We start from the raw sequence: 15445 nt of genomic DNA, 5'->3' as shown, positions 1-15445 counted from the left end.
ACACACTAAATTAGCTTCAAATATCTACACACACAAATGAAAATTTTAAACTTTTCCTTATGTACATTTTTGAAAAAATTGCAATTTTACACTTGCAAAAGCACCTGACTGGCAAAAAATAAAACAAAATTGAGGGCTATCAAACTATCATGAGGAGAATAATGATAGGGGAAAATAGGGTAGAAAGCAATTTGACTAAATTTTCAGCCCACTTAACCATGGTATAACAAAACACTAAACTCAATGAACTGCTTGTACTTATCAAGAGGGAAATATCCTTGCCCCTAATGCCTGGAGAGAGAGACAGAGACCTGAGCTTCACTCCCCAAGAAGGACAAACACTGGAGAAAAGAACTCAGGTTCCTCTACCACCTTTACTTGTCTTCCCAGGGAGAGAAGTAATTTAGCTGATTATATAAGAGTTTATCAGGCCTTTTCTCTTAGAGAGGGGATTAAAAGTCTATTCTAAGTCCTATTTTGGCTGCAACTAATATTCTCCAATATTTTAAGGATATTAGTTGTTCCAAATTCAATAAGCACCATCTTTTATTTTTTTAAATTTTTTTTTATTTTTATTTTTTTGTCTTTTCTAGGGCCACTCCGACGGCATATGGAGGGTTCCCAGGCTAGGGGTCGAATTGGAGCTGCAGCTGCCGGCCTACACCACAGCTCACGGCAACGCCGGATCCTCAACCCACTGAACGATGCCAGGGATCAAACCCGCAACTTCATGGTTCCTAGTCGGATTCGTTAACCACTGAGCCAGGACGGGAACTCCCAAGCACCATCTTTTAAATATTTAACAAATAATGAGAAGGAAGGAAGAACAGTTTAAAGATTTACTACAAGAGACTTAGATTCCAGTAATAGCTCTAACAGCTGTAACTCTTAGCAGTCACTTATCCTCCTGGCCATATGTGCCAAATAAAAAGGGCAGACTACATGAGTGCGTTCTAGTTTTAAAATGCTGTATCTTCACAAAACTAGCCCTCTAGAAATTAAAATATCATGCTAAATAAAAGGATCCATCTACTTCCTGTACCTGAAAATCCCTAGGCCAGACCCTCAGGGATCAAAGAGTCGGTGGGGGGTTGCGGCAGGGGCAGGGGGTTGAGTTGGGCTTTTAACAGGCAACTGGGATGAGTCTCAGTCCTTTTAAATTTGTAATTCTAGGATCTTGGTCTTTAAAATGACTATACTCCCAGCCCTGGGCATATACCAAGATCTTCTGCATCAGGAAAGCAGATAGGGATATCTATAAGGAAAAAAACTTGAAGACCTTCCATTTCTATACATACTATCCTAAGATCTGTGTGCTCTTCAAAGCTATCATTTCTCTCTTTCATTACTTTCCTTTCCACAAAAGCCATACTCCCTACTTTCAAAAGAAAGGCTGCCTGGAAGTTCCCTTGTGGCTCAGCGGGTTAAGGAAGGAGCCGGCACTGCCACTGCAGCTGCAGCCCAGGCTACAACTGTGTCCAAGGTTCAATTACTGGCCCAGGAACTCCCATGTGCTACAAGTGTGGATAAAAAAAATAAATAAATAAAAAAAGCTGCTGCTAACACATTTAGAATCTCACTATGAGCCATTGCCTCAGAATAAAAAAAAAAAAAAAAAAAAACTCTCTAGGCATCAAACTGAAGACAAAAAACCCCAGAAGACCTCCAAAACCATGAGCAGAGTCAAGCAAAGAGAGCTTTGGTTAACAACTCTGTATCTTGAGACGGGATTAAGACAGCAGAACAGGACTAGCGCTCACTTCCTCTCATAAAAACAATAGAATTACAACAAATGCTGAACAACCTTCAACCAAATGGACTGGAAACTTTCAAAAAGATATCCTACTGCAGAAGACAAAGAAAAGGCCACATCAAGACAATCTTCAGTCCATAATTTCTGTGTCAAGTTTTCTGCCTTCAACACTATTGCCTGTGGTAGGGTGGTCAAACTAAATAAAGCATCAGAAAATTCATAAAACAAACAAACAAACAAACAAACAAAAAACACTCTGCGCCTCATCTTTCTTAGAAGTGTCATTGAGAAGGTTGTACCAAAGATGTATGTAATACATTTAACTGAATAAAGTCAAATATTTTGACGGAAAACATGGTCTGATTCGGCTGATTAGTTTTATAATGAGAACAGGCTTGGCCAGTTTTTATGACAAGACTTTTCCTATAAATTCTATCAGCTAAAACTGCAGATCCAAAGTTTAAAGCACATCTACAATGTAGTGGATAGTAGAGCCTCTGTAAATACTTAAATTTACTTAAAAAGTTTAGCTGTCAAATAAAACATGTGCAAAAGGAAAACTAATCCAGGGTGAGCGTCATGAAATGGCAGTGCGAGAAAGGGACACAAGAGAACATTCTGAGGTGACAGAGAAGTTCTATTGCTTATTTTAGGTGGCTACTCAGATGTCGACAGTTCATCAGAAGGGAAGACTTTTATTGTCCGCTAATTGTATTTCAACTTTTAAAATGTGAAAAAGGCTATCTATACTTTTTCAAAATTATTTCTGGGGCATGTTAGCAAAAAGGTTTGATACCATTGTTCTAGGCACATAGAGAAGAAATCTCTTCCAGACTTTATAAAAATACTGGTTCCTCTGAACCATGTAGCCTAATTGTAACACAAAGTGATCTGCAATGCTATATAACCTGACTAATCAACTTATGTTGGATTTTGATGCCTTAGAACATTCCCTAACAGAAAAGAAGAGTAAGGAATAAAATGACCTAAAGAAATGATTAACTGTCTAGTAATTAGGAAAAGGAAAGAATGAATGTATTTGTACTGATTTGTACTTCCTCCTAGATCCTTATCTTTCAGAAGAGAATTGAGTGATTAACTTATCTTTTCATGTTAATGGAGTCTCCAAAATGATAACCTAATTTTAAGGAACTTACTCTCAAATTCCAAAAAAGTTTAGAAGGAAAAGTGTCCCAGAATACATGTATTTATATGAATAAATGAAAGTAGGCAATGGGTGACAATGAGCTACTCAATACTGGTACTTTGATGTATAACCTAATCCTGTTAAAATCACTCTGTAATTCACTGATTTAGCTATGCTATAAATACCTTAATAACCAACTGAATCTCTTTCTTGCAAATAGGACATGAAGCCCCAGCCTTCTTTAATCTTCTGGCACAATGAAAACAAGTGACAAGATGGCCTGTCCTCCCATGAATAATGTTCCCATCTCGTGGTCTTTTCTCACAGAGACTACATGGCTTCAAGAGATTCTGGCAATCTTCCATGTTTTCTGTATCTGTTCTCTGTTCAAAAAGGTTATCTGATTGTTCCCCCATGCTTGATATGGTCTCTTGGCTTTCAGAACTGTGAGCCAAATCCAAGAATTCCACTGAGTTGCAGGGACCAAAACACTTGGGCTTTTCTTCTTTTACATATGTATCCTTAGGCCTAACGACTGGAGCTGATATGGTTCTTCTGCAGTCAGGGACATCAATTCCTTCATTTTCTTGCTTTTCAGGTATGGCAGTGATATCAGATGTGGAGAGAGAATGGGTTAACTTAGAGCAATCTGAATACCAATCCTTCCTCAAGGCCCAGCAACGAAAACAGTACCTCTTGCTTGGAGAGTTATATTTCTTGCACTCAGTGCACTGCCACTCATCCTACAAAGACAAGTACAGACAATTAATACTGTGTGAACATAATGCTGAGAAAAAGGGAGCATAGGCCAAATTCTCATCATCTCACACTAAGCCAGTCAGAGTTCAGACATTTCACACCAGTGGTCTAGCCTAGAATTTGAACAAATTCTATAGCTACACATAGGAAAGTCTTGAGAAGCTTTACAATGATAGTGACACAACTGCCACTTCAAGCCAAAACTTGGTGTAGCTATCTCTAAGAAATTTAAATTATTTTAGCTTTCTATCTAGTCTGAGTAGAATTTACATTGTTTGCTTTTCCCCACTGCCTTCTTTTTAGGTCATTTCTCTTTGTACAACTTACTCTTTTACTGAGCAAGAGGCTAAAGAATGAAGAAGAGATACTGTCACTCTTTCCTACTAAGAAATGTTATAAAATTTGTCAAACGAGAATGCTAAAATTAAAATGAGATTTGAAAACTACTGCATTTACTTAATAGGATCAGGATCATAGGGAGCTAACTGTATGCCTAAATCACAGTCTCTGAAAAGTGAATGTTCTTGTCCTTGAATACCAAGTAATTTTTTTTTCCCTGCTTCTCCATATTCAAATCAGGAGATACCAGACCTCAATGAATTTTAAATGCCTTGCTTAATTCAAAGGTAGCTACCTGGAACAAGTCAAGAGTATTTAATGTGGATAATTGCCTGGTTTTGACAGGATCAATGATTTGACACACGCTGACTTGATTACTTTCAGAACGAAGGCCAAGCACTTCAAGTTGAGAAGTCATAATTCAACTGCCTATACCGAGGCAGGGACACAACCATTTGTTAAACTGGGATGTTCTCCAGAGAGCATCAGAACATTCTTGCCAGTTTAAGATCCTCAGATCTCATCTGAAATGCTACATAAATACTCAAAGGAACTCCATAAAGATTTGGAATTCATAATTAATGGTATGTCATAGTTTAATTGGCATCACTTTTCTTTTTTAGTAGTACATAAAAATAATAGGGTTTATTAAATTCCATGGCATCTCTGAATTGATGAAATATAACCTATTTGCTTAAATAGGTTTTCTTGGCCCAAGTAGCCTCAAAAGTCTGATTAAGATGGAAAACACTTATCTCTGTTATTTGTATTGTGGTCAGCAACACTTTATTAGTTACCTATGCACAGACAAATAATTTACAATGAATTACCATAACAGTCAGTAGTGGTGGGGTGGGAGTTGGGGGACAGGATCAACATCGGAGACAACCTAAAATGTTTATACCCCCAAGCAGCAAAATGTAAAATCCCCTCCTTATCCTTCCGCCACCACCCTTCCTCCCACAGGGAATTATCGGAGGGAAGTACTAAAAGGGAAATGGGGAACTAGTGTGAAAAGAAAGGCAAGGTATACATTTGAGCCTAGACTTGAATTGCCAATTGGCAACAAATCCATACCTAACAGCTTAATAAACAATCTTCATTTATTAGCACTCCATTCATATAAACCTATATAGAAATTAAGTCATTTTACATTTGTTTCTATTTAAGAATGCATCAAAAGTATTATTTTTATACTTGACAAAGAATTTTAAATAGCTTGTAGGTCTATCTTTGGGATTAGACAGGTGTTCAGCGGGAAAGTAGAACTGGACTATTTTGAATAACTGTGTATCCAGCATAATGGTGTAATGTCCAGAGATTTCAAAGCAAGGAGAAAGGCATTTAAGTCATCTCTTTTCAAGGTTGGGACAGGATTAGATCAACTCACCCCATTCTCTTCTCAAATCCCAGTAAAAATGTCTAACAAGATATAAAGAAACCAGTATCTCCTAACACCTAAGAAAAGTAGATAGAAATTGGGGGAAAACAGATTCTTCAACAAGTGAACCGCTAGAACATTAACATCTGAAGAGTTAGAGGGTATAAAACAGCTCTTTTACTAGAAATTCATACCTCAGACGTAACTTCTATATCAGTATCATCGTCTATGGACTTAGAGTCCTCAAGGTCATCATTTTTTCCCACTTCAATCACCTGAGAAGGCAAACACATTTCTTAGTAAGGTTTACCTATTTTAGATGAGGTTATTACCTGAGAGCAAAATGATAACAGAGCTTCAAGTTTAAAACTCACATTCTACTCCTATCACTAGCACTTTAAGAAGGAGACAGCTTAGATGTGAGACCAAAAACATGATTCTGTACAAACCTAGTTGGCATTTCAGCAAAATAAATGATTGAAAAGCACCTAGAAGGGTGACCAAATATCTTATGCATTCAGAAGGGAGAGGGTTCCCAAATTTATGACCTTAAATAAAGAATATCAGAGCACAAATCATTAACTGTGGAAATATTTTATCTTGAAAATCTAGGTAGGCATTCACAGGATTAATAAAACAGGATTCCATGAGAAAATGGAAATAAAAAGCACCATATAAAATAAAGAACTCAGATGTGAAGAACAAAATAAAGTACTGTAAAATTTTACTTTTCATACTCAAAAGTAAAGTTTGTTATGTGATCTTCTGGCTGTCCTGTAAAAACATGACATGCCATGGATTAGAAAACAAAAGTCAAGAAATGCAGAAAGTGTCTTCTAAATTTTAAATTTTAGGAGTTCAGGTCGTGGTGCAGTGGAAACGAATCTGAGTGGGAACCATGAGGTTGCAGGTTCGATCCCTGGCCTCGCTCAGTGGGTTAAGGATCCGGCGTTGCCATGAGCTGTGGTGTCCGTTTGCAGATGCAGCTCGGATCTGGCGTTGCTGTGATTCTGGTGTAGGCCGCCGGCAGCAACAGCTCCGATAAGACCCCTAGCCTGGGAACCTCCACATGCCGAGGGTGAGGCCCTAAAAAGATGAAAGGCGAAAAAATTTAAAAAATAAATAAATAAATAAATTTTAAAATTTAAAATTCTAAAAATTAAAACCCAAGTTTTGCAATCTAGTGATTGGAATAAAACCAATTATGATATGAGTTCCCGCTGTGGTGCAGTGGGTTAAGAATCTGAATGAAGCAGTTTGGGCTGCTGCTAATGCAGGTTCAATACCTGAAGGTGCAGTGGGCTAAAGGATTTGGCATTGCCACAGCTATGGCAGAGGTTGCAGCTGCAGCTCAGATTCAGTCCCTGGCCTGGGAACTTCCATATGCTGCAGGTGTAGCCATTTAAAAAAAAAAAAAAAAATTACGACAGAATTATGAACCACTATATAGCAACATTCTCAGAAAAGTTCAAGTATTTCAAGAAAAAAAAAAAGAGTTCCCACTGTGGCTCAGTGGGTTAAGAACATGCCATAGTGTCCGTGAGGATGAGGGTTCAATCCCTGGCCTTGCTCAGTGGGTTAAGGAGCTGGTGTTGCCATAAGCTGCAGCGTAGGTCACAGACGCAGCTCAGATTTGGTATTCATGTGGCTGTAGTTGTGGCATAGGCCAGCAGATGCAGCTCGAATTCGACCCCTAGCCTGGGAACTTTCACATGCTGCAGATGCGGCCGTAAAAAGGAAAAAAAAAAAAGTATTTTAAGCCCCATCTGTCTCTAGAGAAGTTTCCAAATGTCACCTTTGTCTTCATTCTTGCCACTTGCACTCCCTTCTAATGTTAACCCCAAATAACTAGCTCAACAAATCCAAGGTATCTATCTGCCCACCACAAACATACCAGTATCTAGAACAAATCCTTCAGGGACCTAAATTACTACGAAAATCCCTTAAATCAAAAGATGCAATTTATGTCTGGTTTTTGCTCTATGTATTCAATCGCTATTTACTGAGAAGCTTACCCATGTCAGTACTGGATCTATAGCCCAATATCTTTAGAGATTTGAGCATGTGTTTGTATGACTCTTGATGTGCTCACACCATGTGTATTCTAGCTCTGTTTTTCCCCTATGTAAACTCTAAAATATGTAACGGAGTTTTCTGGTGGCTCAGTGGGTTGGGGATCTGGTACTACCACTGCTGTGGCTCAGGTGGCTGATGTGGTGTAGGTTCAATCTCTGGTCCAGGAACTTCTGCATACCACAGGTGTGCCCAACCCCCCAATTTTTTTTTTGTTTTTTGCCTTTTTTTAAGGGGCTGTACCCGAAGCACATGGAGGTTCCCAGGTTAGGGGTCTAATCAGAGCTACAGCTGCCAGCCTACACCACAGCCACAGTAACGCCAGATCCGAGACAAGCCGCATCTGCAACCTACACCACAGCTCACGGCAACGCCCAAGCCTTAACCCACTGAGCAAGGCCAGGGATCAAACCCTCATCCTCATGGATACTAGTTGGATTCGTTAACCACTGAGCCACGATGGGAACTCCCCCCCACAATTTTTTAATAAAATAAAATACGTAGTAAGACCTCGGCGTTCTGGTTCCATTAGGTATAAAACAGGTATGAAAACTATTGAGAAATCTAAGAAATAAGGATTTTTTTTTTTCCTACAGGTTATTGTGGCCATGCAGAACTTTGCCTAAAAGAAAAAAACTCCACAATAAGAGATTGGACAAGCAGGAAAAGGGTACTTTATTGCTTCTAACACAGTAGGAGCTTTACCCATGAAGTCCTGTCCTATTTTTAAGACAGGCTTAGTTAACTTAATGTCAATCTTAAAACTGGATATAGGAAAATATTAAAAAAAATACAAGGGAGGATACATGAGTCATTCGTTGTACAAAGCAGCATAGTGTCAGGTCACCATATCTGAAAAGATTATACTACATGCAAGGAAATATAATCAAGGCCCGAAATTTTTCCACAACATACCTTTTTATCTCTCACCTTCCCTACTTCTTCACTTGTTTGTTCAGTATCAGCAGCTTCAACTTTTATTCCAATACCAAACTGCTCTGATACAGACTCATTCAAAAACCACAAGTCATCTGTGGTGTCTGAAACAATGGCAGTACCAATATCCTAAAAGAAAACACCAACATGAGCTTTTGTAGTCCGAGGCTTATCAGGGATGTTTTACCAACATAAATGAACCCCACACTCACTGTCCTCACACATCTCAAGAGAATGCCTAGTCTCTCTACAGCAGATATCTACTTGGCACCTACTATGTATAAACTAATGGGGGGATAAAAGAGCACCTGGCAAGGAATTTTCTATTTTAACAGTAAATTAGGCCTAACACCTGAGAAAGAGTATTAAAGCACTTAAAAGCACTTAAAGCCTAAAAACTTATAATTGCTCAACTAAAAAGAATCCATTCTCTACATTCCTTTCTACAGGTGGCTCTCTAAGGACCTAGAAACTTTCTATTATTTATGACATAACCTTTCCTTTAATAGCCAGTGATGTTTATTAAAGAAATATGAGAAATATTGATGGAACTCAAACCTTCTGTCTCCTTTCTGAACTCCTTTTTTAAAAAGATTTTATTGAGGTAAAGCTGGTATACAACACTTCTTCCTTTCTTTTTTTTTTTTTTAGGGCCATACTTACATTAAGTTAAGCATGTGTTAAGTTTCCAGGCTAGGAGTTGAATAAGAGCTGAAGCTGCAGGCCTACACCACAGGCACAGCAACGCAGGATCCGAGCTGCGTCTGCAACCTCTACCACAGCTCATGGCAATGCCAGATCCCCAATCCACTGAATGAGGTCAGGGATCAAACTTGTGTCCTCATGGATACTAGTCAGATTCATTTCTGCTAAGCCACTACAGGAACTCCCTAACACTTCTTTCTTAACAACTTTAAATATAACTTTCTGCTTTCACCTGTGGATACTTTAACATATTTTTCCTACAATATTCATGAGAACTTATTATTTTGCCACTATTATATGTCCATTTTTTACTGAACAAATAGCCACTGTCTATTATGTGTCAGATACTGCTCTAGATACTAGGCAATAGAATAGAGTGGGCAGTAATACAAAAGTCCTGGGCTTATATTTCAGTGGGGTCAAACAGGTAACAAGTAAATAAGACATAATAATAGGGGAGTTCCCATTGTGGCGCAGCAGAGACAAACCCGACTAGGAACCATGAGGTTGTGGGTTCGATCCCTGGCCTTGCTCAGTGGGTCAAGGATCCGGGATTGCCATGAGCTGTGGTGTAGGTCACAGACGAGGCTCGGATTCCGAGTTGCTGTGGCTGTGGCGTAGGCCAGTGGCTACAGCTCCGATTAGACCCCTAGCCTGGGAACCTCCATATGCCGCAGGAAGCAGTCCTAGAAAAAAGCAAAAAGACCAAAAAAAAAAAATTAATACTTGGAGTTCCCGTCGCGGCGCAATGGTTAACGAATCCGACTAGGAACCATGAGGTTTTGGGTTCGATCCCTGGCCTTGCTCAGTGGGCTAAGGATCCAGCGTTGCTGTGAGCTGCAGTGTAGGTCGCAGATGCGGCTCAGATCCCGAGTTGCTGTGGCTCTGGCGTAGGCCGGTGGCTACAGCTCCAATTCGACCCCTAGCCTGGGAACCTCCATATGCTGTGGGAGCAGCCCTAGAAAAGGCAAAAAGACAAAAAGACAAAAAAAAAAAAAAGATTTGGGCTGTATGCATAAAGATGGAACTTAAAAGTTGAAGCACTGGAAGTTCCTGTTGTGGCACAGCAGAAACAGATACAAATCCAACTAGTAACTGTGAGGTTTCAAGATTGATCCCTGGCCTTGCTCAGTGGGCTAAGGATCCAGCTGTTGCTGTGAGCTGTGGTGTCGGTCGCAGATGTGGCTCAGATCCTGTGTTGCTACGGCTGTGTCATAGGCCGGCAGCTGTAACTCCGATTCAACCCCTAGCCTGGGAACCTCCATACGCTACAGGTGCGGCCCTAAAAAGCAAAAAAAAAAAAAGTTGTAGCACCAAATGGGAATTCTTAGAGGATATAACATAGGGTCAGGAGTAACCAAGAATGTTACCCTTTCAAAAGAAAAAAAGGTTTCTCTTCAAATGTCAGATTTACCTGATTTGTCTGTAAATCAGTTGAGCCATTACTTCTAGGTGTATAGTTGTTTCTCAAGTTTCCCAAAAACCACCAAGGCAGGCCGGCTACATCCCACTCCTCAAACCCGAGGTCCAGTCTTGATGTCTCATCTTGGGTTAAATTTTCTACCACATCTTCATCTACAAAAGTCAAACAAAAAAGGACGATAAACTCTGCACACAACACTTAAGAATCAAGACTCTATAATATTTACAATCTATTTTTATAAGACAAGGAGTTCCCTGGTGACTCAGCAGGTAAAGATCCAGTGTTATCACTGCTATGGCATGGATTCAATCCCTAGCCCAGAAACTTCTGCATGCCACAGGTATGATCAAAAAAAAAAAAGGAAAAGAAATTTCTCTTCCCAGTAAAATGAATTAAAAATCAAATACCTGTTTCAGTTTTGAGCCCAAATCTCCTTCCTCCCCTGTTTGGCTTCATTAGCAAATAATGACACTAGATATCATTCATTAAGAAATCTAAATTCTGGGGGAGTTCCTGTCATGGCGCAGTGGTTAACGAATCTGACTAGGAACCATAAGGTTGCGGGTTCGATCCCTGGCCTTGCTCAGTGGGTTAAGGATCCAGCATTGCTGTGAGCTGTGGTGTGGGTCGCAGACGTGGCTCGGATCTTGCGTTGCTGTGGCTCTGGTGTAGGCCGGTGACTACAGCTCTGATTAGACCCCTAGCCTGGGAACCTCCATATGTCAGGGGAGTGGCTCAAGAAAAGACAAAAAAAAAAAAAACCAAAAAACTAAGAAATCTAAATTCTGAAAGCATCCAAATAATGGCATTGTTCTAAAAGGATTTCTAAAAAGTTCCAGCTGTGGCTCAGCGGTAACAAATCTGACTAGTATCCATGAGGATGTGGGTTTAATCCCTGGCCTTGCTCAGTGGGTTAAAGATCCAGTGTTGCCATGAACTGTGGTGTGGGTCACAGACATGGCTTAGATTCAGCATTGCTGTGGCTGTGGCGTAGGCCAGCAGCTATAGCTCTGATTTGACCCCTAGCCTGGGAACTTCCATATCCACAGGTTCGGCCCTAAAAAGCAAAAAGCAAAAAAAAAAAAAAAAAAGGATTTCTAAATAGTCATTCAGTGGTAATTTTAAAAATCTCTATTATTATAACGAAAGAATGACTTGCCCTAATAGATGATACCTGACAATGGCTTAATCCAGTGGACTGCACAGTGGAGTCCAACCCTTGACATGGAAGCAAAGTGGTACAGACCATAATGGGTAATCACAAGATTGTCCAGGGAGTCTCACTGGTACCACACACTTTCAGACGTTTCTCAAAGGATTCATGTTCTGATAGGTAACAACCACTATGAAACACTGAACTGTAGGGTATCCAAATAAATATAGACATATGTCCCTTCTGGCTCAATGGGCTCTTCAGAAAATCTAGAAATATTGCAAATCCAAGACATATTAAGGGTACACATGCTCCAAATAAAAGATCTCCTGTTGTACATCTAAAATGATGTTCAAGGGAGTTACTAACCTAAGTTTGTTGCTACCACATGAAATTCTTTTTCTCCTTTCCCATTGTCCAACTGATTTCATTGTGTTTTACTCTTTTTCTACTTGTGACTCTCTTCCACCTCTTCCCAATGCACTAAGCATGCCAATGGCAACCAAAGTTGTTTAAATGTGCTAAACACATGTGTACCTATGGTTGGAAAAAATTTCTGTGATAAACAGATCCCTGTCAAAACAAAATGTTACTCTACGTACTTATAAATTATGTTGTTCCTGTCTGTGAAATGGCACACCTGTGCTCAGGGAAACTTTAACTACCTTTTGCTTATTCATTGCTGAACCTATGATAAACCTAATTCCTGATCTGGTGCCACACTACAGTTATTTTCAACTATTCAAGCTCTATAAGTTCCTGTAAAGGGAATGAAAACAGGCCATTCTTTCCACATAAAAAAATTCTGCCCTTTCTACCTGTACACCTTCCTGAAAACACTAAGCTATTTATTCTCAAAATTTACAGCACAAGCTACATAGACTCTCCTTAACTGGCTGTTTTTATATTTTAAACAGCCTTCTGAGTAGAAAATAAACGAGGACCTGTATTTAAAGAAACAAAATGACACATTTAATACCATACAAGCTCCAAGGTAACTAGGAAGCCTAAAATTCAGTTTATATCCAAAACGCAATCTGAAGAAAACAATGCAGCATGATAAACAGATTAAATTTTAATTTAACATTTAGAACAATTTTAGGAGCATAATTTTCTGGAATGTTGCTAGAGGTCTAACCTGCCAATTTTGCAAGGGTGAGTCAGGTACCTACGCTAGAAACCATCCTGCTATAAAATATCTTCGAGGAATTTACGATTTTATATATCTTTGTAGAAAAAATTTTAAGAACTATTTTATAAAGTAGGGTTTTGGGGAAAACTTCCAAAATGTCAACCAACTTGCTTAACCTGACCATATCATATCTAGTATGAAATGGCAAAGATCTTATAACTACCATCCAAAGGCAAAGGAACTAATAGGCTTCTATTAAATATGAAGAATATTTTACATCTTTGCAAACTTTTAAAATCTACGAAAATTAGACTTTGCCTCAGGCAGACAAATACAAATAAAAATTCTAACCAGATCAACCCACACAAGGGTGCCAAGGTTTAAAAGGCGAAGGCAGGGAGTTCCTGTCGTGAGCTGTGGTGTAGGTCACAGACTCAGCTTGGATCCTGCGTTGCTGTGGCTGTGGCGTAGGCTGGCAGGTACAGCTCCGATTAGACCCCTAGCCTGGGAACCTCCATATGCCACAGGTGCAGTCCTAAAAGGACAAAAAAGACAAAATAAATAAATAAATAAATAAAAAGCCAAGGGCATCTGAGTTGCCAGGTGGCAAACTGATAACATGAGGCTATTTTCTAGTAGCTTGCTAGCTAAAGGAAAGCTCTTGCTCCAACCCAGTCATCGTGTGTTGCTAAAAGAGCACTACCATCTCCTTCAAAGTTAGCAGTGGTGACTAGGGTAAAAAGAAGATTTTCAGAAAAGAATGAAAAGTAAGTATGACATATGCCCCCACTACTTCACATGCAAAGAGACGGCATTATTATTTCTGAGTTTTCTACGTAACAGTTGTAATTACTGCTACTGCTTAATATGGACAGATGCCATTTCTAAAAGTCACCACCAAAAAAGAAAGAAGGAGTTCGCTGGTGGTTCAGCAGGTTTAAGGATCTAGCAGTGTCGCTGCTATAGTGTAGGTTCAATCCCTGGCCCAGGAACTTCTGCGCTGCAGACACAGCCAAGAAAATAAAAAATAAAAAGAGAGGAAGAGAGAGAAAAGTCTACATAGCCTTAATCCAAAACTTACCCTCTCTAGAATTTTTGCATTTATGCTGTGAGGTAGGCAGTGCAGGAATATTGTCTTCTTCGGTTCTTTTCCTGGAATTAGAACTTTCTTCTACGCTTTGCTGAAAAGAAGGGAAAGGCACCTATCAGTGTAATAGCAATGACTGAGACCAGGGGATGTAGCAGTTCCATTCTGGCTCACCAGTTAGTGTGCGACACAATGGGTTACGCACAAGAAAGGAAAACTCTGAAGTTTACAACAGTCATCAAATAAAGCAACACCTGTCCTCAACCTACTGTGGGGAAAAACATTTCCACAAAAGGCTAAAATCTACTGTTAAAAACAGGCTATCAATATAAATCCTCTAGCCTACACAATATTAGGCATAATTCAGAAAACATGAAACCCTCGCCATATACCAAGATGATCATAAAGTTGTCCCAGCTTTGGGAAGCTTTAAGAAATGGTCTGACATGAAGTTAACTACAACAAGCCTGTTAAAAATCTAATTAAGCAATTTCCTCAAACACCTATGTACATACACCATCACACAAACAGGTATATACAAACCCCAAAGAAAATGCAACTGGAAGAACTGAAGATCAGAAGTGCTACATCCCAAAGAAAGATTCAGAGACTGGAACTCTGTTATGGGCAGAACAGAGAAGGTTCACTCTGTCCCTAGTCTGTGAACTCCCAAGAACCTTTCGTATTAAATTCTTACCATATTCAGGGAAAGGTCTTGGGAATCCAAGATCATAGGTACAGAGAAGGGGCCACTCTGTACAACAAAAGAAGTCACCGTGTGGTGATTTTACCTTCAGTTGGTCTTGACTTGGAATATCCATACTGTGATCCTGTGCGAGAGCGAGAGTCTGAGCAGCATCTGGATAGCAAGTAAAACAAAAGGAAAACCTTCCCTGGTAATAACCATTCTTTCCACACCAAAAGGACCTCAGCAAACAACCCTGCAGCCAGGTTTGGTCCCTAAAGATGTACTTCTCCATTTTGACTGGACAAGCCTCTCATCCAAAAGGAAAAACCGAAACTAATAAAAAAGGCATAGACCAAGAGAGGTATGTTCAAAATATATTATCAAAACATCATCTGAAGAAAAGTGAAAAACGTCTAAAAAAAATGTTCTTCCATAGCATACTCTCAAATTTAATACAGAAAGTGATTCTAAGCATGGAAAAATGGAGAGTATTTTATCACTTATTCCTATAGGTGTACTTCCTACTTGGCCTAAATTGTAAACAATAAGAAAAAAAATTTGGCTTTTAATTTAATTTTATTTTCAAGTGTTAAAATTATACAGGATTATGAAATCTAAAAATATGCAATTTTTCCCACTTGCTTTATGACACAATAGCGGCATCCTCATGTAAACTTACACTCCAAGTGTCAATGATGATTTCACAGTTTAAATTTCCACCACCTGAATATAGATTAGTTTTTTTAATCAACAAGTCTTCTTTTTTTCCAGTTCCTATAAACATTGCCTAAGAAGGAAGAGGAAGCAGCTAAAGTTTTTCTCAAGGCCAAAAGGAAGCAAAGAAAAGAATCACCTAAGAGAAATTCTTA

The 15445-nt window shown here is 39.2% G+C and overlaps 1 protein-coding gene across 6 annotated transcripts in view; it reads right to left on the bottom strand.

The window, feature by feature from the left end:
* Positions 1-15445, bottom strand: part of MDM4 (MDM4 regulator of p53) — a 44218-nt gene that overhangs the window by 3770 nt on the left and 25003 nt on the right. For 5 of the 6 annotated variants that reach the window (XM_013989569.3, XM_084976836.1, XM_021063227.2 and 2 more), the window contains exons 6-11: positions 14680-14747; positions 13883-13982; positions 10508-10668; positions 8368-8517; positions 5574-5654; positions 3086-3643 (exon numbers count right to left, since the gene is read on the bottom strand). In XM_013989569.3, coding sequence (XP_013845023.2) covers positions 3086-3643; positions 5574-5654; positions 8368-8517; positions 10508-10668; positions 13883-13982; positions 14680-14747 — 1118 coding nt within the window. Of the gene's footprint in view, positions 1-544; positions 3644-5573; positions 5655-8367; positions 8518-10507; positions 10669-13882; positions 13983-14679; positions 14748-15445 lie in introns of those variants that run through there. The other variant, XM_084976839.1, reaches the window with a different exon arrangement.

The sequence above is a fragment of the Sus scrofa genome, chromosome 9 (assembly GCF_054392235.1).
Source record: "Sus scrofa isolate SSC_HxYL_T2T_F1_AM1 chromosome 9, Sscrofa_HxYL_maternal_Yorkshire_Landrace_v2.0, whole genome shotgun sequence".
Lineage (NCBI taxonomy): Eukaryota > Metazoa > Chordata > Mammalia > Artiodactyla > Suidae > Sus > Sus scrofa.
Note: the sequence above shows the minus strand (reverse complement) of the source record. Positions and strands in the feature narration are given on the sequence as shown.